This window comes from Gnatocerus cornutus, chromosome 6 (assembly GCF_029298725.1).
Source record: "Gnatocerus cornutus isolate USDA-ARS CGAHR chromosome 6, icGnaCorn1.1, whole genome shotgun sequence".
Lineage (NCBI taxonomy): Eukaryota > Metazoa > Arthropoda > Insecta > Coleoptera > Tenebrionidae > Gnatocerus > Gnatocerus cornutus.
The window spans coordinates 2,371,766-2,394,027 of record NC_142238.1 but is presented as its reverse complement, the minus strand read 5'-3'; the positions used below and the strand labels follow the sequence as shown (position 1 = coordinate 2,394,027).

General features: G+C 28.9%; 1 protein-coding gene across 11 annotated transcripts in view; it reads right to left on the bottom strand.

Moving 5' to 3' along the window:
* The window catches only part of pHCl-1 (pH-sensitive chloride channel 1), a 164,519-nt gene that overhangs the window by 5,794 nt on the left and 136,463 nt on the right, over positions 1–22,262 (bottom strand). For 6 of the 11 annotated variants that reach the window (XM_088038200.1, XM_088038203.1, XM_088038205.1 and 3 more), the window contains 2 exons: positions 10,370–10,423; positions 10,145–10,252 (listed from right to left, as the gene is read on the bottom strand). In XM_088038200.1, coding sequence (XP_087894326.1) covers positions 10,145–10,252; positions 10,370–10,423 — 162 coding nt within the window. The remainder of the gene's footprint in view (positions 1–10,144; positions 10,253–10,369; positions 10,424–22,262) is intronic. The other 5 variants (XM_088038204.1, XM_088038207.1, XM_088038208.1 and 2 more) reach the window with 1 other exon arrangement.

The window sequence follows — 22,262 nt, the reverse complement described above, 5'->3', positions numbered from 1 at the left end:
TCTACAAAACCTAGAGATTCCAGAAGTTTCAGAGAACTTGTAGAATCAAGAAAATTTAGGAAATTTCAAGAATCGAAATGACACAGAAGGATCTAGAGAATCTAGAAATTCTCAATGAATCTAGACAGTCTAGAAAATCTAGAAAATATAAGGAACTCATAGAATTTAAAAAACTCATAGAATGTGGAGAATCATTAAAACCCAGAGAGAAATATATAGAACATAAAGTACCTAAAGAATCTAATGAACCAAGAAAATCTCAGGAATTTAGAGATTCTACAGAACTTAGATAATAAGAAGAATAATCTGGAGAACTTAAAGAATCTAGAAAACCCTATCAATCTAAAAAACAAAGAGAACTTTGACAAACTAGAAGTCTCAGAGAAAACTCAGAAAATCCAGAGAATCTAGAAAATTTAGAGAATTTAGAAAATCTCGACAAGAGAGAACTTTGACAAACTAGAAGTCTCAAAGAAAACTCAGAAAATCCAGAGAATCTAGAAAATCTAGAGAATTTAAAATTTAATTTTCAAAAATCTAGGAATCTAAAGAATACGAAGAATCTTGCAGGATATAGAAAAATAGACATTCTAGAGAACCCAGAAGACCTAGAAATTCCACAAGATCCAAAGAACCTGTAGAATAAAGAAAATCTAGAAAATTGTAGGAATCTAAAAAATCTAGAAAATCTAGTCAGTCTAAACAGGGTCTAAAAAATTTAGAAAATATAAGAAACCTAGAAAACCTATGGAATATGGAGAAGCAATAAAATCTAAAGAAACTAGCGCTTTTGCAGAACCTAAAGTATCTAGAGAAACAATAGAATCTAGAGAATCTATGAAATCTATGAATCCAGAAAATGATGAAAATGAAAAAAACTCAGAAAATCTAGAGAATCTAGGGAATTTAGAAAATATAGAGAATTTGGAAAATCTCGACAACCTAGAGATTTTCAAAAATCTAGGAATCTAAAAAATCTAGAGAATTTAGAAAATATAGAGAATTTAGAGAATCTTGACAACCTAGAGATTTTCAAAAATCTAGGAATCTAAAGAATACGAAGAATCTGCAGAATATAGAAAAATAGACATTCTAGAGAACCCAGAAGACCTAGAAATTCCACAAGATCCAAAGAACCTGTAGAATAAAGAAAATCTAGAAAATTGTAGGAATCTAAAAAATCTAGAAAATCTAGTCAGTCTAAACAGGGTCTAAAAAATTTAGAAAATATAAGAAATTTAGAAAACTTATGGAATATGGAGAAGCAATAAAATCTAAAGAAACTAGCGCTTTTGTAGAACCTAAAGTATCTAGAGAACCAATAGAATCTAGAAAATCTATGAAATCTATGAACCCAGAAAATGATGAAGATGAAAAAAACTCAGAAAAATCTAGAGAATCTAGGGAATTTAGAAAATATAGAGAATTTAGAAAATCTCGACAACCTAGAGATTTTCAAAAATCTAGGAATCTAAAAAATCTAGAGAATTTAGAAAATATAGAGAATTTAGAGAATCTTGACAACCTAGAGATTTTCAAAAATCTAGGAATCTAAAGAATACGAAGAATCTGCAGAATATAGAAAAATAGACATTCTAGACAACCCAGAAGACCTAGAAATTCCACAAGATCCAAAGAACCTGTAGAATAAAGAAAATCTAGAAAATTGTAGAAATCTAAAAAATCTAGAAAATCTAGTCAGTCTAAACAGGGTCTAAAAAATTTAGAAAATATAAGAAACTTAGAAAACCTATGGAATATGGAGAAGCAATAAAATCTAAAGAAACTAGCGCTTTTGTAGAACCTAAAGTATCTAGAGAACCAATAGAATCTAGAAAATCTATGAAATCTATGAACCCAGAAAATGATGAAGATGAAAAAAACTCAGAAAAATCTAGAGAATCTAGGGAATTTAGAAAATATAGAGAATTTAGAAAATCTCGACAACCTAGAGATTTTCAAAAATCTAGGAATCTAAAAAATCTAGAGAATTTAGAAAATATAGAGAATTTAGAGAATCTTGACAACCTAGAGATTTTCAAAAATCTAGGAATCTAAAGAATACGAAGAATCTGCAGAATATAGAAAAATAGACATTCTAGAGAACCCAGAAGACCTAGAAATTCCACAAGATCCAAAGAACCTGTAGAATAAAGAAAATCTAGAAAATTGTAGAAATCTAAAAAATCTAGAAAATCTAGTCAGTCTAAAAAGGGTATAAAAAATTTAGAAAATATAAGAAACCTAGAAAACCCATGGAATATGGAGAACCAATAAAATCTAGAGAAACTTGCGCATTTGCAGAACCTAAAGTATCTAGAGAATCAACAGAATCTAGAGAATCTATAAAATCAATGAACCCCGAAAATGATGAAAATGAAAAAAACTCAGAAAATCTAGAAAATCTAAAGAATTCAAAAAATATAGAGAATTTAGAAAATCTCGACTATCTAGGAATTTTCAAAAATCTAGGAATCTAAAGAATACGAAGAATCTGCAGAATATAGAAAAATAGACATTATAGAGAACCCAGAAGACCTAGAAATTCCACAAGATCCAAAGAACCTGTAGAATAAAGAAAATCTAGAAAATTGTAGGAATCTAAAAAATCTAGAAAATCTAGTCAGTCTAAACAGGGTCTAAAAAATTTAGAAAATATAAGAAACTTAGAAAACCTATGGAATATGGAGAACCAATAAAATCTAAAGAAACTAGCGCATTTGCAGAACCTAAAGTATCTAGAGAACCAACAGAATCTAGAGATTCTATGAAATCTATGAACCCAGAAAATGATAAAAATGAAAAAAACTCAGAAAATCTAGAGAATCTAGGGAATTTAGAAAATATAGAGAATTTAGAAAATCTCGACAACCTAGAGATTTTCAAAAATCTAGGAATTTAAAGAATACGAAAAATCTGCAGAATATAGAAAAATAGACATTCTAAAGAACCCAGAAGACCTAGAAATTCCACAGGATCCAAAGAACCTGTAGAATAAAAAAAATCTAGAAAATTGTAGGAATTTAAAAAACCTAGAAAATGTAGTCAGTCTAAAATGGGTCTAAAAAATTTAGAAAATATAAGAAACCTAGAAAACCTATGGAATATGGAGAACCAATAAAATCTAAAGAAACTAGCGCTTTTGCAGAACCTAAAGTATCTAGAGAATCTATGAAATCTATGAACCCAGAAAATGATGAAAATGAAAAAAACTCAGAAAATCTAGAAAATCTAAAAAATCTAGAGAATTTAGAAAATATAGAGAATTTAGAAAATCTTGACAACCTAGAGATTTTCAAAAATCTAGGAATTTAAAGAATACGAAGAATCTGCAGAATATAGAAAAATAGACATTCTAGAGAATCCAGAAGACCTAGAAATTCCACAAGATCCAAAGAACCTGTAGAATAAAGAAAATCTAGAAAATTGTAGGAATCTAAAAAATCTAGAAAATTTAGAAAATCTAGTCAGTCTAAAAAGGGTCTAAAAAATTTAGGAAATATAAGAAATCTAGAAAACCTATAGAATATGAGGAACCAATAAAAACTAGAGAAACTAGCGCTTTTGCAGAACTTAAAGTATGTAGAGAACCAACAGAATCTAGAGAATCTATGAAATCTATGAACCCAGAAAATGATGGAGAACTTAATGATTCAAGAGAACCTTAAAACATTGGAGTACATATTAAATCTGAAAACCCAGAAAACTTTTAGAACCTAGAAAAACTAAAGAAAACACAGAGAAACTGCAGAAATGAGAAAATCTAAAAAAATTAGATAATCTCGGCAATTTAGAAAATTTGAAAAACCTAGAGAATCAAAGGAATCTAGAGAATATGAAGAATCTACAAAATATAGATAAATTTAGACAATCTAGAGAACCTATAGATTCTTATTAATCTAGAAAGTCTAGAAAATCTAGAAAATATAAGGAACTCATAGAATTAAGAAAACCCTTAGAATGTGGAGAACCTAAAGAATTTGGAGAATTTATGGAATCCGGAGAATCTGTAGAATTTAGAGAATATACAGGATGTAAAATACCTAAATGAATTTAGTGAACCAAGAGAATTTATAGAACCCTGCTAATCTAAACAATAATAACAATAACTCAGATTATAGAGAACGTAAAAAAATAGAGAACCTATTGATTCTAAAAAACTGAGAGAATTTTGAGAACTTATAAAAATTGAATTTGAACAACCAAGGGAACATAGAAAGCTAGAGCAAACCCTGAGAATCTGGAAAACCTAAAAAATCTAAAGTATCTCGAAATCCTAGAGAATTTGGAAAATCTAGGAAACAGGAATCTAAATAATGCAAAGAATCTGCAAAATATTGACAATTTAGAAAATCTGAAGAACTCTAAAGAATCTAAATGACCTAGAGAATCCATCCAGAAAACTTATAGAATTAAAAAAATAGAAATTTTTAAAACATCTAAAAGACGTAGGATTTTAGAGTCAAAAGGTCTAGAGAATCTAAAAATATAAGACATCTACAAAATATAGAAAACCCAAGGAATAAAGAACCAATAAAACCTTGGGACCTAAACCTGGAAAATATGGAAAACCCAGAAAATTTGGAGCACCGTTGAACTCCAGAAAACTTAAAAAATCTAGAAAATCTAGAGATTCTGTAAAATTTAGAGAATCTGTACAATTTAGAAAAGATACAAAACATAAAGTACCTAAAGAATCCAATGAACCAAGAGAATCTAAGGAATTTAGAGAATCTATAAAACCTAGATGATATGAAGAATAATTAGGAAAACCCGTTCAATTTAAAAAATAGAGAGAACTTTGACAAACTAGAAGTTCCAAAGAAAACTCAGAAAAGCTAGAGAAGCTAGAAAATCTAGAGAATTTAGAAAATATAGGGAAGTTAGAAAATCTCGACAACCTAGGAATCTAAAGAATACGAAGAATCTTCAGAATATAGAAAAATAAAAATTCTAGAGAACCCAGAAGACCTAGAAAATCCACAATATCCAAAAAACCTGAGAATAAAGAAAATCTTGAAAATTTTAGGAATCTAAAAGATCTAGAACATCTAGTCAGTCTAAAGAGTCTAAAGAATTTAGAAAATATAAGTAACCTTATATTATAAGAAAACCAATGGAATATGGAGAACCAATAAAATCTAGAGAAACTAGCGCATTTGCAGAAGTATCTAGAGAATCTATGAAATCTATGAACCCAGAAAACTTTTAGAACCTAGAAAAACTAAGGAAAACACATAGAATCAGCAGAAATGAGAAAATCTAAAGAAATTAGTAAATCTCGCCATCTTAGAAAATCAAAAGAATCTAGAGAATATGAAGAATCTACAAAATATAAATAAATTTAGACAATCTAGACAACTCAGAGAATCTAGAAGACTTAGAGATTCCAGAAGTACCAGAGAACTTGTAGAATCAAGAAAATTTAGGAAATTCCAAGAATCGAAATGACACAGAAAATGTAAAGAATCTAGAGATTCCTAATGAATCTAGAAAGTCTAGAAATTCTGGATAATATAAGGAACCCATAGAATTTAGAAAACCCATAGAATGTGGAGAACCAATAAAACCCAGAGAAACTAGAGAAACTGAAAAATCTAGAGAATATAGAGAATTTATAGAATTTTAGAATCTCGCCAATCTAGAAAATTTGGAAAATCCTATGAGGATCTAGAGAGTCTAAGAGGGCTACAAAATTCAAAAAAAGTTAGAGAACATAGAAAACTTAGATAACCTGGAGAATGTGGAGAACCTAAAGAAATTGAAGAATTTATGGAATCCAGAGAATCTAAAGTATCCAGAAAATTTAGAGAATCTGTAGAATTTAGAGAATATACAGGATATAAAATACTTAAAAGAATTAGTGAACCAAGAGAATCTAGAGAACGTAGAGAATCTATAGAACCTTGATAATATAAATAATAATTTAGAGAACATAGAGGATAGAGAACCCAAAAAAATATAGAACCTATTGATTCTAAAAAAATTAAAGAGAACGTTGAGAATATAGAAAAACTAGAGAAAATCCAAAGAATCTGGAGAAGATAAAAAATCTAGATAACATAGAGGATTTATAGAATCTTGACAACCTATTGAATATGGAAAACCTAAGAAATGAAAGGAAGCTAAAGAATGCAGGGAAACCTTTAGATTAAAGAAAATTAAAAAAAAAATCTAAAAGATCTATACAATTTTAAGATTTGATGCGATCTGGAAAGTCTAAAAGTTCTAAACAAATAAAAACAAACCCAAAGGTCCTAGGCAAACCAGAGATTTCAAAGAATCTACAAATTCTGTTGAATCTGAACAACCGAGAGAACCTAGAAAACTAGAGAAAACCCAGAGAATCTGGAGAACCTAGAAAATCTGAAGAATCTCGATATCCTAAAGAATTTGGAACATCTAGGAAACAGGAATCTAGATAATGCGAAGAATCTGCAAAATATTGAGAATTTAGACAATCCAAAGAACTCTAGAGAATCTAGAAGACCTAGAGAATCCATCCAGAAAACCTATAGAATTAAAACAAAAATAGAACATTTTAAAGGATCTGAAAGACGTAACAATCTAGAGTCAAAAGAGAATCTAAAAAATAAAAGAAATCCACAAAATGTAGAAGACCAAAGGAATATGGAAAACCAATAAAACCTTGGGACTTAGAGCTTAAAGAATCAAGAAAATTTAGATGATTTAGAGAACATTGTAAACTTAGATAACCTGGAAAATATGGAAAACCCAGAGAATTTGGAGCACCGTTGAAATCCAGAAGATCTAAAGAATCTAGAAAATCTAGAGATTCTGTAAAATTTAGAGAATATACAGACCATAAAGTACCTAAAGAATCTAATGAACCAAGAGAACTAGAACTCCAAGAGAAAAGTCAGAAAAGCTAGAGAAGCTAGAAAATCTAGAGAAGCTAGAAAATCTAGAGAATTTAGAAAATCTCGACAACCTAGAGGACTTAGAAAACTTAGTAATTTAAAGAATACGAAGAACCTACAGAATATAGAAAAAAAGACATTCTAGAGAACCCAGAAGACTTAGAAAATCCACAATATCCAAAGAACTTGTAGAATAAAGAAAATCTAGAAAATTTTAGGAATCTAAAAGATCTGGAACATCTAGTCAGTCTAAAGAGTCTAAAGCATTTATAAAATATAAGTAACCTCGAAAACCCATGGAATATGGAGAACCAATAAAATCTAGAGAAACTAGCGCATTTGCAGAACCTGAAGTATCTAGAGAATTTATGAAATCTATGAAACCAGAAAACTTTTAGAACCTAGAAAAACTAAGGAAAACACCTAGAATCAGCAGAAATAAGAAAATTTAAAGAAATTAGAAAATCTCGGCAACTTAGAAAATTAAAGGAATCTAGAGAATATGAAGAATCTACAAAACATAGATAAATTTAGACAATCTAGACAACTCAGAGAATCTAAAAGACTTAGAGATTCCAGAAGCACCAGAGAACTTGTATAATCAAGAAAATTTAGGAAATTCCAAGAATCGAAATGACACAGAAAATGTAAAGAATCTAGAGATTCCTAATGAATCTAGAAAGTCTAGAAATTCTAGATAATATAAGGAACCCATAGAATTTAGAAAACCCATAGAATGTGGAGAACCAATAAAACCCAGAGAAACTAGAGAAACTGAAAAGTCTAGAGAATATAGAGAATTTATAGAATTTTAGAATCTCGCCAACCTAGAGAATTTGGAAAATCCTATGAGGACCTAGAGAGTCTAAGGGGGCTACAAAATCCAAAAAAAATTAGAGAACATAGAAAACTTAGATAACCAGGAGAGAACCTAAAGAAATTAAAGAATTTATGGAATCCAGAGAATCTAAAGTATCCAGAAAATTTAGAGAATATACAGGATGTAAAATACTCAAAAGAATTAAGTGAATCAAGAGAATCTAGACAACGTAGAGAACCTATAGAGCCCTGAAAATCTGAACAATAATTTGGAGAACTTAAAAGATGGAGAACCCAAAAAAATATAGAACCTATTGATCTCAAAAAAATGAGAGAACGTTGAGAAGCTAGAAAAACTAGAAAAAACCCAAAGAACCTGGAAAAGATAAAAAATCTAGATAACATAAAGGATTTATAGAATCTTGATAACCTATTGAATATGGAAAACCTAAGAAATTAAAAAATGCTAGAGAACGCAGGGAAATCTATGGATTAAAGAAAATAAAAAAAATATATAAAAGATCTAGAAAATTTTAAGATTTAAGAGGATCTGGAAAGTTTAAAAGGTCGTAAAGAATTTAGTAAATATAACAAATCTAGAAAACTCAGAATATGGAGAACTCATAAAATCTAGATAAACTAGAGTATATACAAAAATTAAAAACCTGCAGAATCTAGAGAATCAAGAGAATCTAGACACTCTAGAGAAGATGAAAAACTCAGAGAATTTGGAGAATATGAACTCCTTAGAGAATTTGGAGATCCTAGAGAATCCAGAAAACCTAAAGAATCTAGAAAATCTAGGAAATCTGCAAAATTTGGAAAATCTGTAAAATCTAGAAAATATGCAAAATGTAGAAAACCCAAAAAATCTAGAGAACTAAGAGAATCTATAGGATCCAGATGACCTAAAGAATAATCTGGAAAACTTGAAGGATCTAGAGAACCCAAAAAGACTAGATAACCAGTTGAAGAATTGAGAGGACTTTGAGAACATTGAAAAACTAGTTAAAACCCAGAGATTTTGGAGAAGTAAGAAAAACAAGAGAATCTAGAGAATACGAAGAATCCGCAAAATATAGTTTTCTACAACCTTAGGAATCTAAAAAAATTAGAAGAATTAGAAGTCGAGAGAATATAGTGAGTCAAGGGTATCTGTAGATAGAAAATGCAGAGAATCTAGAAAACCTTTGCAATCTGAAGAACCTAGAGAATTTAGAGAATCCAGATAATCAAAAGAATCCACAAAACCTTAAATATCTGTAGCATCTGGAGGACCTAGAGAGAATTTGGAGAACACAGAAAACTCAGAGGACTCAAAGAAACTGAAAAACCCGTAAAAGTTAGAGAATTTAAACTAGCCAAAAAATATAAGGCAAAATCTGGAGAACCTAAAAAATCTAGAGATTCTCAAGAAGCTTCAAAATTTAGAGAATCTAGACTAAAGAACCTTGAGAATCTAGGGATTTTAGACAATGAAGAGAACTGATAGAATATGGAGAATCGAACGAACCTTAAAAAGAAGAATCTAAAAACCTAAAGAATTTAAAGAACATGGAAAACCGAAAGGATCTGAAATATTTAGGAAATAAAGAAAATGTTGGGAATTTAAAAAACCCAGGGAATATATGTATAGAAACCAACAATCTATAGAACCTAGAAGACCTAAAAAGCATCCAATTTTTTTAGGATCTTGAGAAGGAATCGACGAATTTACAGAAGATCTAGACAATTTATAAAATTTGTAGAATACAGAGAAACCAGAAACGCTAGAGAATCTAGAGAAAATAGAGTACTTAGAAAAGCTAGAAAGTTAAAAGAATCTTAAATATATTAGAGAAAATGTACAAAATCCGGAAAACCTACAGTACTTGATGAAATGAATTCAAGCAAAAGAATCTATGGAATATTATATAAAAGAAAATATTAGGAAGCTGAGAAAACCAAGAATTCATAGACTACAAAAAACAATGGAATCAAGAAAGAAAGAAAACAAAACTAAAAAATCTACTGGATCTGTAGAAAGATAAGATAAAACAAAGCATGCGGGCAATTCTCGACCAATTTGTCGAATCGCTCTGTATATTTAAAAGCCGACCAATTAAACGTGACATTTGTGATTTCGTAAAATTCCACCCTTTTATTTAACCCTTCGCTTTAATCTGAATATTTTATTAGCAAAATGTGCAAATTACCCCAATAAAACGGCAGTGTTATTGTTTTTACGGGCGATCACGTGTTGATTTGCACGAGCATTTTAACGAGAACGATAAAAGTAAAGAGAAAAAGTACGAAATCCGGTTTATCTTCGATCTCTGTTCGGAAAAGCGAGACGACCACAATTTAGCTTCTAACATCGAGCGTTCAAGAAAAAACGACAAAAGCGTTTTTATTTGAACCCTGTATACTTCCAGCCACAGAAACGAACTTTGTGTAAAGTTTACCTCTGCTGCACAACCGTTGTTGGCCGTGTGTGTGCAAGGATTTGGTCCACAATTGGTGCAGGAAACGATCTCGTTCGCCACTCCTGTCGAGTCCCTCTTTTTATCGCCCTAAAGAGTAAAACGGGTTTGGTAAATTAGTCATTCGCCACAGGAGATAACGATACAACACAAATATACTTAAAATAAACTGAAATGTAAAATTAACGATTCCATCTGTAAACTTACTCTTAATTGAGGACTTTCACAGAATGTGGAATAATATTCTTGTTCGGCTGTTTCCTAACAATTAAAATAAAATAATGAAATAAATGAAATCATAGATTAAGGAAATCACAACTTGGCACTCGGTTGAAATTATAAAACTCGGATCAGTTAGTAGTCTACGCAATTTAGGTGAAAATCGAAGAATAGAGGAAAGAATTATTAAAAAGAGAATTTCATTTGGAGGCATCTTCGGTTAATCATTCGTATTTTTGTATCAAAATCTTCTTTCTTTACAGACGCTTATTGAGTAAAACAAATAAAATCTTAGGACTAAAATGTCAAATTTAAGATCCAAAATTTTCTAAACTAATAGTCTTTCAAAATTTAGGATTTTCTATTTTGAACACTAATTCAAAATCCATATTTTTGAAGGACGTTCAATGAGTGTGCTAAATTACAGAACATGAGATTCGCAATTTTGGATTTTTAGAGATTTTTATTGAGTGTCTTCAATTTCCAAAAACTGTCAAATTTAAGAATTTTTATTTTTTACATTTACTCGAAACTCATATTTTTATCCAAACCTGTAAGTCTGCGTTTTTCTAAAATCTAAAAGTTTTTAAGGTAAAACAATGTAATTGAGTGGGCTTCTTACTTCAAAGACGTTTATAAAGTGTTTCAAATTTAAAAATTTTTGAAAATTTTTATTTGAAAAGAGCTCAAAATCCAACAGGTTTAATGTTAACTTGGTTGACTAACTAATTGAGTGTCTTAAATTACAAAATTTTAGAAAAAAAATTATTTATTTAAATTCTTAATTCAAAAATTCCAAAATTCCGATCGAAATGTTTAATCCGAAATTTTTTTCGTTAAACAATGCAATAAGGATGTCGTTTTTTGAGTCTTCAATTTCAAAATTTTAGAACAAGACTGTCATATTTTAGAATTTTTTATTTTAAATACAAACTTAAAATTAAAAATGTTTCTTTTCAGCTCTGTAAATCTGCGAGTTCTAATAATTTAAAACTAAAATTAAGTAGATAGATTAATTTATTAACCTTCATTGAGTGTTCTAAATTACTGAATTTGAGAACAAACAATTGGCGTTTTTGAGTATTTAGAGACTTTTATTGTGTCTTCAATGTCAAAAAACTGTCATATTTAAGAATTTTTATTTTTTACATTTACTCAAAACTCAGTGTTTTAAATTTAAAAAAAATAGAAATAGATTGCCAAATTTTGAAAATTTTCATTTGAAAAAGAGCTCAAAATCCAAATTAAAATCTGACAGTTCAACAGTTAATGTTAACTCGGTTGACTAACTAATTGAGAGGCGTTTGTCGAGTGTCTTAAATTACAAAATTTTAGAAAAAAATCTATTTAATATCTTAATTCAAAAATTCCAAAATTTCCAACCAAAATGTTTAATTCAAATATTTTTTCCTTTAAAGCAATGCAATAAGGTTGTCGTTTTTTGAGTTTAAATTTCAAAATTTTAGAACTAGACTGTCATATTTTAGAACTTTTTATTTTAAATACCAATTTAAAATTCAAAATAATTCTATTCAGTTCTGTAAATCTGCGAGTTCTAATAATTTAAAACTAAAATTTAGTAGATAGATTAATTTATAAACCTTCATTTAGTGTTCTAAATTACTGAATTTGAGAACAAACAATTGGCATTTTTGAGTTTTTAGAGACTTTTATTGTGTCTTCATTTTCAAAAAACTGTCAAATTTGGGATTTTTTTATTTTTTACATTTACTCAAAACTCATTTTTTTATCCAAAACTGTAAGTCTGAGTTTTTCTAAAATCTAAAAGTTTTTAAGGTAAAACAATGTAATTGAGTGGGCTTCTTACTTTAGAGACGTTTATGAAGTGTTTTAAATTTAAAAATATTAGAAATAGATTGCCAAATTTTGAAAATTTAGAAGAGCTTAAAATCCAAATTAAAATCTGTTTAACAGTTTTAATGTTACCTTGGTTGACTAACTAATTGAGTGTCTTAAATTACAAAATTTTAGAAAAAAATCTATTTATTTAAATTCTCATTCAAAAATTCCAAAATTTCTAACCAAAATGTTTAATTTGAATATTTTTTTGGTTAAAGCAATGCAATTAAGTTGGCGTTTTTTAAGTCTTCAATTTCAAAATTTTAAAGCAAAACTGAAATTTTAAAATTTTGATTTTGGACACCAAGCCAAAATTTAAAATTTTCCTATTCAATTCTGTAAATCTGCAGTTCTAATTTAAAACTCCAACTTTAATGAATGTATTAGTTCAAAGACGTTTATTAAGTGTCTTAAATTATAGATAAAAACAAATAATTTTTTATTCAAAAAATCCTAAACTTTTTCCGAAAGCAAAAAATTATTACGTTAAAATAATATAATTAAGATACCTTCGTACTTAGTATTTTCAATTTCAAAATTTTAGAAAAAATATGTCAAATTTTAAAAATTTTCATTTGAAGAACTCAAATCTAAATTTAGGTTTGTGGGTCCAACAGTTTTAATATTAACTTATATTAACTTACTAGTTGAGAGACGTTGGCCGAGTGCCTCGAATTACAGAATTTTAAAATTTTGAAAGTATTTTGTCAAAAAAAAGAAAATTTTCAAATGTTTGTCTTTTATTCTAGAAAGTTCAAATTTTCCTAAATCTGCTAACTTTGTATATTCATTATTGAATTTTCGCTGAAATAAAAATCACCAATTGCCCCAAATTAGAAAAAAAAACTCGAAAATATTGCCTTTAGCAAATTAATAGAAATTTTGACATTTTTTTCAATTAAAAATTTCAAAAATCAACAATATTGTGGGTTCATAATATTGAGTTTTTGCTCAAGAGAGAAACAGCTGAGGCTTCATATTCAATCAAATTTCAAAGATAAATTGAAACTCTCACAGGGCCGGTCTACACAATAATTTAATTGAAATTAAGTTAATCTCGCAACTAATTTGACAAATTAACTAATTTTGAGAATTTTTTGTTCGAACCAAAAAAACGTTCTCAATGCTTGTTTTTTCAGGTCCAAAGTTGTAATTTTGTACATTTGATAAATGCATCAGAGAGGGTAATCATACCAAATTTCATTGCTCTGAAATTAAAACCACCAAAATTATACAGGTTTTAAGTAGAATTTTGAGAGTATTTTGTCAAAAAAAAGAAAATTCTCAAATTTTTGTCTTTTATTCTAGAAAGTTCAAATTTTCCTAAATCTGATAACTTGGTATATTCATTTTTGAATTTTCGTTGAAATAAAAATTACCAATTGCCCCAAATTAGAAAAAAAAACTCGAAATTATTGCCTTTAGTAAATTAATAGGAATTTTGACATTTTTTTCAATTAAAAATTTCAAAAAGCAACAAAATTGTGGGTTCATAATATTGAGGTTTTGCTCAAGAGAGAAGCAGCAGAAGTTTCATATTCAATCAAATTTCAAAGATAAATTAAAACTCTCACAGGGCCGGCCTACACAATAATTTAATTTTTTTTTAATTTGACAATTGATTGGCGGAAAAACGGTCACATGTCGTTTTAACATGGCGTTAAATATTTAATCGAAATTAAGGATTTAATGTATCTTCTGTAAACCGACCCTCAGATTTACAAAATTGAATAGACAATTTTTGAATTTTGATTTCTTGCTCAAAAAATATCTCTAAAATTTAACATTTTTATTCTACAATTTTGGAATTAATTAAATAATAAATAAGCGTCCACAAATGTTCCTTGCTTTAAAATTGTACAATATGCATATGGATAGTTATTTAATATTGCATATCTACCTTTTTAAACGTGTACCTTACAATGTTTTATCTATGATTGTTCTCCTTTTGTAATTTTGACTAATTAAACATCTACGTTTTAAACCAAAATCTATTCAAAAATTGCCTACTTTTGGCACAATCATACATAAAAAATCCACTGATGTTTGTGAGTGCCATATTCTGGTACTTTCGGTCTAATTTTCTACGAAATTTGGGGCAGTTAATACGCTCAAGCTGCTTTTTATTTGAGCAAAACTTCAAAATTTACTTGTCTGGTAATTTTTTTTTCATTGTACAAACGAAGATAACCCCAAAAGAAAAGTCTCCTCAAATATTTCCCTCTATAAATTATAGTTACTACACAATTTCATTTAAATTTTAGTTCGGTACTTTTTGTGCAGTCTATTCTAACATAACACCCATGCAAAGCAGTGTTGACATCACATCGAGAGAATATTTCGCTTTTTCTTTGCTGGATAGCATAAGGGAACGAAAAATGAACGATAATGAATTTGATCTCGTAAAATTACTTACCACACGTTAGTTCTACTGAAACAAAGCAAAAATACGTTTCCAACAGCCGATACAAGAGTAGCTGAAATCAACTAGTCAGTGTTGGGCGGCCGAATTTAACACCAACAATGTAAACAAGAAGTTTTCTGGCGATTTTACTTACTTCTTGTCTTCTTCGGCTTCGCCCTCGAGTCGCGGCGGTTCCTGAAACTTTATCGCACGTTAAAATGTTTACATGTGGCGAGAAGAAAGTCCCTGACACCTAAAAATCTACGGTTTGTTTACATTGTTGTCCTTTTATACAGTAAAACCCAGCACTGAAAAATATCAACGATTCGAATAACCTCTCTTTGCGGTGTTGGCAACCTTGGGTTAGTAAGACGACATTAGAGTTTGTCGGGTTTTAATGAAGTGGAGGTGTGGTAAGGTGATTCATTACCAACTTTTAATTTGAGTCTAATTCAGTTATTTCAGAAGAATTTTAAAAACAGATTTGGATTCGTCGTGAAATTCTGCGTAAAATGAGTGGTCGGTTGAAGGACATCGCCCTCGTCAGACCGAGAAATTAGACGAAAAAATCTGAAATGGGCTTTAAATGTCATTAGAAAAAGTCATAGGGGCACTAACTACCAAAATCACATCGAAAGCACCTAGTGTAAGTCAGTGGGGGGAAGGGGGGACGAGAATTGGATCTCATTCGCCGACCTGAGAGTTGCTTTAGAAGAGATTACTTTTAAGCTAAAACGAATCTAAATTTTTTTGAGGAAAAAATCAACGGCTGTAAATGGCACCTTTTTTTAGTGTCACTCATGAAGAAAATTTATTGATTGCGGGTCATTGATAAGTTTGGAATGTAACCTTCCTGATGCCGTATTAAAAGCACCGTAATCTATTGCCGTTTTGAGGTTACAGACCAAAGAAGTCTGAGCGGTACAAAAAAAATCCACGTTGATTAGATAATTTCTTAAATGTTCGTCTTTTGCTCTGTGAAGTTGACATTTTGTATATTTGATAAATGCGCCAGAGATAGTAATTGCATTTAATTTTATTGCTTTGAAATTAAAACCATTAAAATTATGGAGGTTTTAAGGAAAAATTGAGAATAATTTATCGAAAAAAAAATTGGCTACAATTTTGGTCTTTTATTTTAGAAAGTTCTAATTTGGCACAGACGGTGAACATGTCAAATCTTGTTATTTCCCCAAATTTCATTACGTCACTTTAAAAACTACAAGAATTATAGGTTTTAACTTAAAATTTTGAGAATTTTTGGTTCGGACTAAAAAAACGTTCTCAAATGTTTGCTTTTTCTAGGTCCAAAGTTGTAATTTTGTACATTTGGTAAATGCATCAGAGAGGGTAATCATACCAAATTTCATTGCTCTAAAATTAAAGCCACCAAAATTATACAGGTTTTAACTAAAATTTTGAGAGTATTTTGTCAAAAATAAAGAAAATTGTCTCAAATTTTTGTCTTTTATTCTAGAAAGTTCCAATTTGACACAGTTAGTAAACATAAATCTTGTTGTTACTTCCCCACATTTTATTGCGCCATTTCAAAAACTGCCAGAATTATAGGTTTTAACTTAAAATTTTGAGAATTTTTGGTTCAGACAAAAAAACGTTCTCAACTGTTTGCTTTTTTTAGGTCCAAAGTTGTAATTTTGTACATTTGATAAATGCATCAGAGAGGGTAATCATACCAAATTTCATTGCTCTAAAATTAAAGCCACCAAAATAATACAGGTTTTGACTAAAATTTTGAGAGTATTTTGTCAAAAATAAAGAAAATTGTCTCAAATTTTTGTCTTTTATTCTAGAAAGTTCCAATTTGACACAGTTAGTAAACATAAATCTTGTTGTTACTTGCCCAAATTTTATTGCGCCATTTCAAAAACTGCCAGAATTATAGGTTTTAACTTAAAATTTTGAGAATTTTTGGTTCAGACAAAAAAACGTTCTCAACTGTTTGCTTTTTTTAGGTCCAAAGTTGTAATTTTGTACATTTGATAAATGCATCAGAGAGGGTAATCATACCAAATTTCATTGCTCTAAAATTAAAGCCACCAAAATTATACAGGTTTTAACTAAAATTTTGAGAGTATTTTGTCAAAAATAAAGAAAATTGTCTCAAATTTTTGTCTTTTATTCTAGAAAGTTCCAATTTGACACAGTTAGTAAACATAAATCTTGTTGTTACTTCCCCAAATTTTATTGCGCCATTTCAAAAACTGCCAGAATTATAGGTTTTAACTTAAAATTTTGAGAATTTTTGGTTCTGACAAAAAAACGGTCTCAACTGTTTGCTTTTTTTAGGTCCAAAGTTGTAATTTTGTACATTTGATAAATGCATCAGAGAGGGTAATCATACCAAATTTCATTGCTCTAAAATTAAAGCCACCAAAATTATACAGGTTTTGACTAAAATTTTGAGAGTATTTTGTCAAAAATAAAGAAAATTGTCTCAAATTTTTGTCTTTTACTCTAGAAAGTTCCACTTTGGCACAGTTAGTAAACATGTCAGAACTTGTTATTTACCCAAATTTCATTACGTCACTTTAAAAACTACAAGAATTATAGGTTTTAACTTAAAATTTCGAGAATTTTTGGTTCGAACCAAAAAAACGTTCTCAAATGTTTGCTTTTTCTGTAATTTGCTGTAATTTTGTACATTTGATAAATGCATCAGAGAGGGTAGTCACACCAAACTTCATTGCTCTGAAATTAAAACCATCAAAATTATATAGGTTTTAAGTTAAACTTTGAGAGAATTTTGTCAAAAAAAAAGAAAATTGTCTCAAATTTTTGTCTTTTATTCTAGAAAGTTCCAGTTTGGCACAGTTAGTAAACATGTCAGAACTTGTTATTTTACCAAATTTCATTACGTCACTTTAAAAACTACAAGAATTATAGGTTTTAACTTAAAATTTCGAGAATTTTTGGTTCGGATTAAAAGAACGTTCTCAAATGTTTGATTTTTTTAGGTCCAAAGTTCTAATTTTGTACATTTGATAAATGCATCAGAGAGGGTAATCATAACAAATTTCATTGCTCTAAAATTAAAGCCACCAAAATTATACAGATTTTAACTAAAATTTTGAGAGTATTTTGTCAAAAAAAAGAAAATTGTCTCAAATTTTTGTCTTTTATTCTAGAAAGTTCCAGTTTGGCACAGTTAGTAAAAATGTCAGAACTTGTTATTTTACCAAATTTTATTACGTCACTTTAAAAACTACAAGAATTATAGGTTTTAACTTAAAATTTCGAGAATTTTTGGTTCGAACCAAAAAAACGTTCTCAAATGTTTGATTTTTTTAGGTCCAAAGTTCTAATTTTGTACATTTGATAAATGCATCAGAGAGGGTAATCATAACAAATTTCATTGCTCTAAAATTAAAGCCACCAAAATTATACAGATTTTAACTAAAATTTTGACAGTATTTTGTCAAAAAAAAGAAAATTGTCTCAAATTTTTGTCTTTTATTCTAGAAAGTTCCAGTTTGGTACAGTTAGTAAACATGTCAGAACTTGTTATTTCCCCAAATTTCATTACGTCACTTTAAAAACTACAAGAATTATTGGTTTTAACTTAAAATTTTGAGAATTTCTGGTTCGAACCAAAAAAACGTTCTCAAATGTTTGCTTTTTTTAGGTCCAAAGTTGTAATTTTGTACATTTGATAAATGCATCAGAGAGAGTAATCATACCAAATTTCATTGCTCTGAAATTAAAACCACCAAAATTATACAGGTTTTAAGTAAAACTTTGAGAGTATTTTGTCAAAAAAAAAACAAAATTGTCTCAAATTTTTGTCTTTTATTCTAGAATGTTACAATTTGGCACATTTAGTAAACATGTCAAATCTTGTTATTTCCCCAAATTTCATTACGTTACTTTAAAAACTACAAGAATTATAGATTTTAACTTAAAATTTCGAGAATTTTTGGTTCGGATTAAAAAAACGTTCTCAAATGTTTGTTTTTTTTAGGTCCAAAGTTGTAATTTTGTACATTTGATAAATGCATCAGAGAGGGTAGTCACACCAAACTTCATTGCTCTAAAATTAAAGCCACCAAAATTATACAGGTTTTAACTAAAATTTTGAGAGTATTTTGTCAAAAAGAAAGAAAATTGTCTCAAATTTTTGTCTTTTATTCTAGAAAGTTCCAATTTGACACAGTCAGTAAACATAAATCTTGTTGTTACTTCCCCAAATTTTATTGCGCCATTTCAAAAACTGCCAGAATTATAGGTTTTAACTTAAAATTTTGAGAATTTTTGGTTCAGACAAAAAAACGTTCTCAACTGTTTGCTTTTTTTAGGTCCAAAGTTGTAATTTTGTGCATTTGATAAATGCATCAGAGAGGGTAATCATACCAAATTTCATTGCTCTAAAATTAAAGCCACCAAAATTATACAGGTTTTGACTAAAATTTTGAGAGTATTTTGTCAAAAAGAAAGAAAATTGTCTCAAATTTTTGTCTTTTGTTCTAGAAAGTTCCAATTTGACACAGCTAGTAAACATAAATCTTGTTGTTACTTCCCCAAATTTTATTGCGCCATTTCAAAAACTGCCAGAATTATAGGTTTTAACTTAAAATTTTGAGAATTTTTGGTTCGAACCAAAAAAACGTTCTGAAATGTTTGCTTTTTCTAGGTTCAAAGTTGTAATTTTGTACATTTGATAAATGCATCAGAGAGGGTAATCATACCAAATTTCATTGCTCTAAAATTAAAGCCACCAAAATTATACAGGTTTTGACTAAAATTTTGAGAGTATTTTGTCAAAAAGAAAGAAAATTGTCTCAAATTTTTGTCTTTTATTCTAGAAAGTTCCAATTTGACACAGTTAGTAAACATAAATCTTGTTGTTACTTCCCCAAATTTTATTGCGCCGTTTCAAAAACTGCCAGAATTATAGGTTTTAACTTAAAATTTTGAGAATTCTTGGTTCGAACCAAAAAAACGTTCTCAAATGTTTGCTTTTTCTAGGTTCAAAGTTGTAATTTTGATCATTTGATAAATGCATCAGAGAGGGTAATCATACCAAATTTCATTGCTCTAAAATTAAAGCCACCAAAATTATACAGGTTTTGACTAAAATTTTGAGAGTATTTTGTCAAAAAGAAAGAAAATTGTCTCAGATTTTTGTCTTTTATTCTAGAAAGTTTCAGTTTGGCACAGTTAGTAAACAAGTCAGAACTTGTTATTTCTTCAAATTTCATTACGTCACTTTAAAAACTACAAGAATTATAGGTTTTAACTTAAAATTTTGAGAATTTTTGGTTCGAACCAAAAAAAAAAGCGTTTTCAAATGTTTGCTTTTTTTAGGTTTAAAGTTGTAATTTTGTACATTTGATAAATGCATCAGAGAGGGTAATCATACCAAATTTCATTGCTCTAAAATTAAAGCCACCAAAATTATACAGGTTTTGACTAAAATTTTGAGAGTATTTTGTCAAAAAAAAAGAAAATTGTCTCAAATTTTTGTCTTTTATTCTAGAAAGTGCCAATTTGACACAGTTAGTAAACATTAATTTTGTTGTTACTTCCCCAAATTTTATTGCGCCATTTCAAAAACTGCCAGAATTATAGGTTTTAACTTAAAATTTTGAGAATTTTTGGTTCAGACAAAAAAACGTTCTCAAATGTTTGCTTTTTTTAGGTCCAAAGTTGTAATTTTGTACATTTGATAAATGCATCAGAGAGAGTAATCATACCAAATTTCATTGCTCTAAAATTAAAGCCACCAAAATTATATAGGTTTTGACTAAAATTTTGAGAGTATTTTGTCAAAAAAAAAAGAAAATTGTCTCAGATTTTTGTCTTTTATTCTAGAAAGTTCCAGTTTGGCACAGTTAGTAAACAAGTCAGAACTTGTTATTTCCTCAAATTTCATTACGTCACTTTAAAAACTACAAGAATTATAGGTTTTAACTTAAAATTTTGAGAATTTTTGGTTCGAACCAAAAAAAAAAGCGTTCTCAAATGTTTGCTTTTTTTAGGTCCAAAGTTGTAATTTTGTACATTTGATAAATGCACCAGAGAGGGTAATCATACCAAATTTCATTGCTCTAAAATTAGAGCCACCAAAATTATACAGGTTTTGACTAAAATTTTGAGAGTATTTTGTCAAAAATATAGAAAATTGTCTCAAATTTTTGTCTTTTATTCTAGAAAGTTCCAATTTGACACAGTTAGTAAACATAAATCTTGTTATTAGTTCCCCAAATTTTATTGCGCCATTTCAAAAACTGCCAAAATTATAGGTTTTAACTGAAAATTTTGAGAATTTTTGGTTTGAACCAAAAAAAAAACGTTCTCAAATGTTTGCTTTTTCCAGGTCCAAAGTTGTAATTTTGTACATTTGATAAATGGACCAGAGATGGTCTAAATATCATTGCTCTGAAATTAAAAGAATCAAAATAAAACAAGTTTAAAAAAAAAATAGGAATATTTTTTGAAAAAGAAGTAAGTTGCCTAAATTGTTTTTCTAATATGCTAGAAAGTGCTAATTTAGCACAGTTGGTAAATATGTCAGAGCTTGTTACTTCTCGAAATTTCATTCCGCTATTTTAAAAACCAACAAAATTACAGGTGTCAATAATAAAATGCATTATATTTTACACAAAAAAAGTTAAACCTTCAAACTGATGTCTTTTGCGTTAGAAAATTGTAATTTGGCCCAGTAAGTAATTAAGTCAAAAGTAGTCATCTTTCTAAATTTTATTTTATTAATTCATTAATTAAAGCCATTAAATTACAGGATTCAACAACAATTTTAAGAATTTTTCTTGTTTTTTTGTTTGAAAAAACATTGCTCAATTATTGTCGATTGGTCTAGTGACTTTTAGTTTGACAAAGTTAGACAATAAGTACTTCAATTTTATAGTGCCACTTAAAACTATCAGAATTATAGGTTTTAACTTAAAATTCTAAGAATTTTTGGTATTGGAGCAAAAAGAATGTCCTTTAGCATAGTGATTAGCAGATCAGATATAACCAACATCCCAAATTTCATTGCACTTCAATTAAAAGCACTAAAATTACGGATTCAAAAATAATAATTTTACTCCTAGAAACCTCTGGTTTGTCACAAAAAAAAATATATGTTTTTTGCTCAATGAAGTTTTGGTTTGAGCTAACATAAACATTTCCAAAACTATTGTTTTTTGCTCTTGATAACTGTCCCTTGGCTCAGTTAGTTAGTGGGTCAAAGCTCTACAAAAAAGCACCAGTATTTAAGGTAAAACTGAAAATTCAAAAACATTTGTTTCGTGGAAATTTGATACAGAAAATACAAAAAACGATACAAAAAAAATTGCCGACTTTTCACCCAGATTTTAAATGTAACTCATAAATTAATTGTCCGATTTTTGATTACGATGCAGGACTGAAAAGGTCGAAACGTCTCAATGTGTTATTAAACGTGTTAAATCAGACGAAGTCATCTTAAGAATCACCTTAGCACCCCACCCAACGTGAAGATAACAGCGGCAGCGAAGCTTTCAGTGATGACAAAGTCAGTGACTGTTATTAGTGTTAAAAATAATGATAATGATGAGAAAGAAAAGAGATAAGAGAAAGACAGAGAGAGAGAGAGGCCTGTAATAGTCAATAAAACCT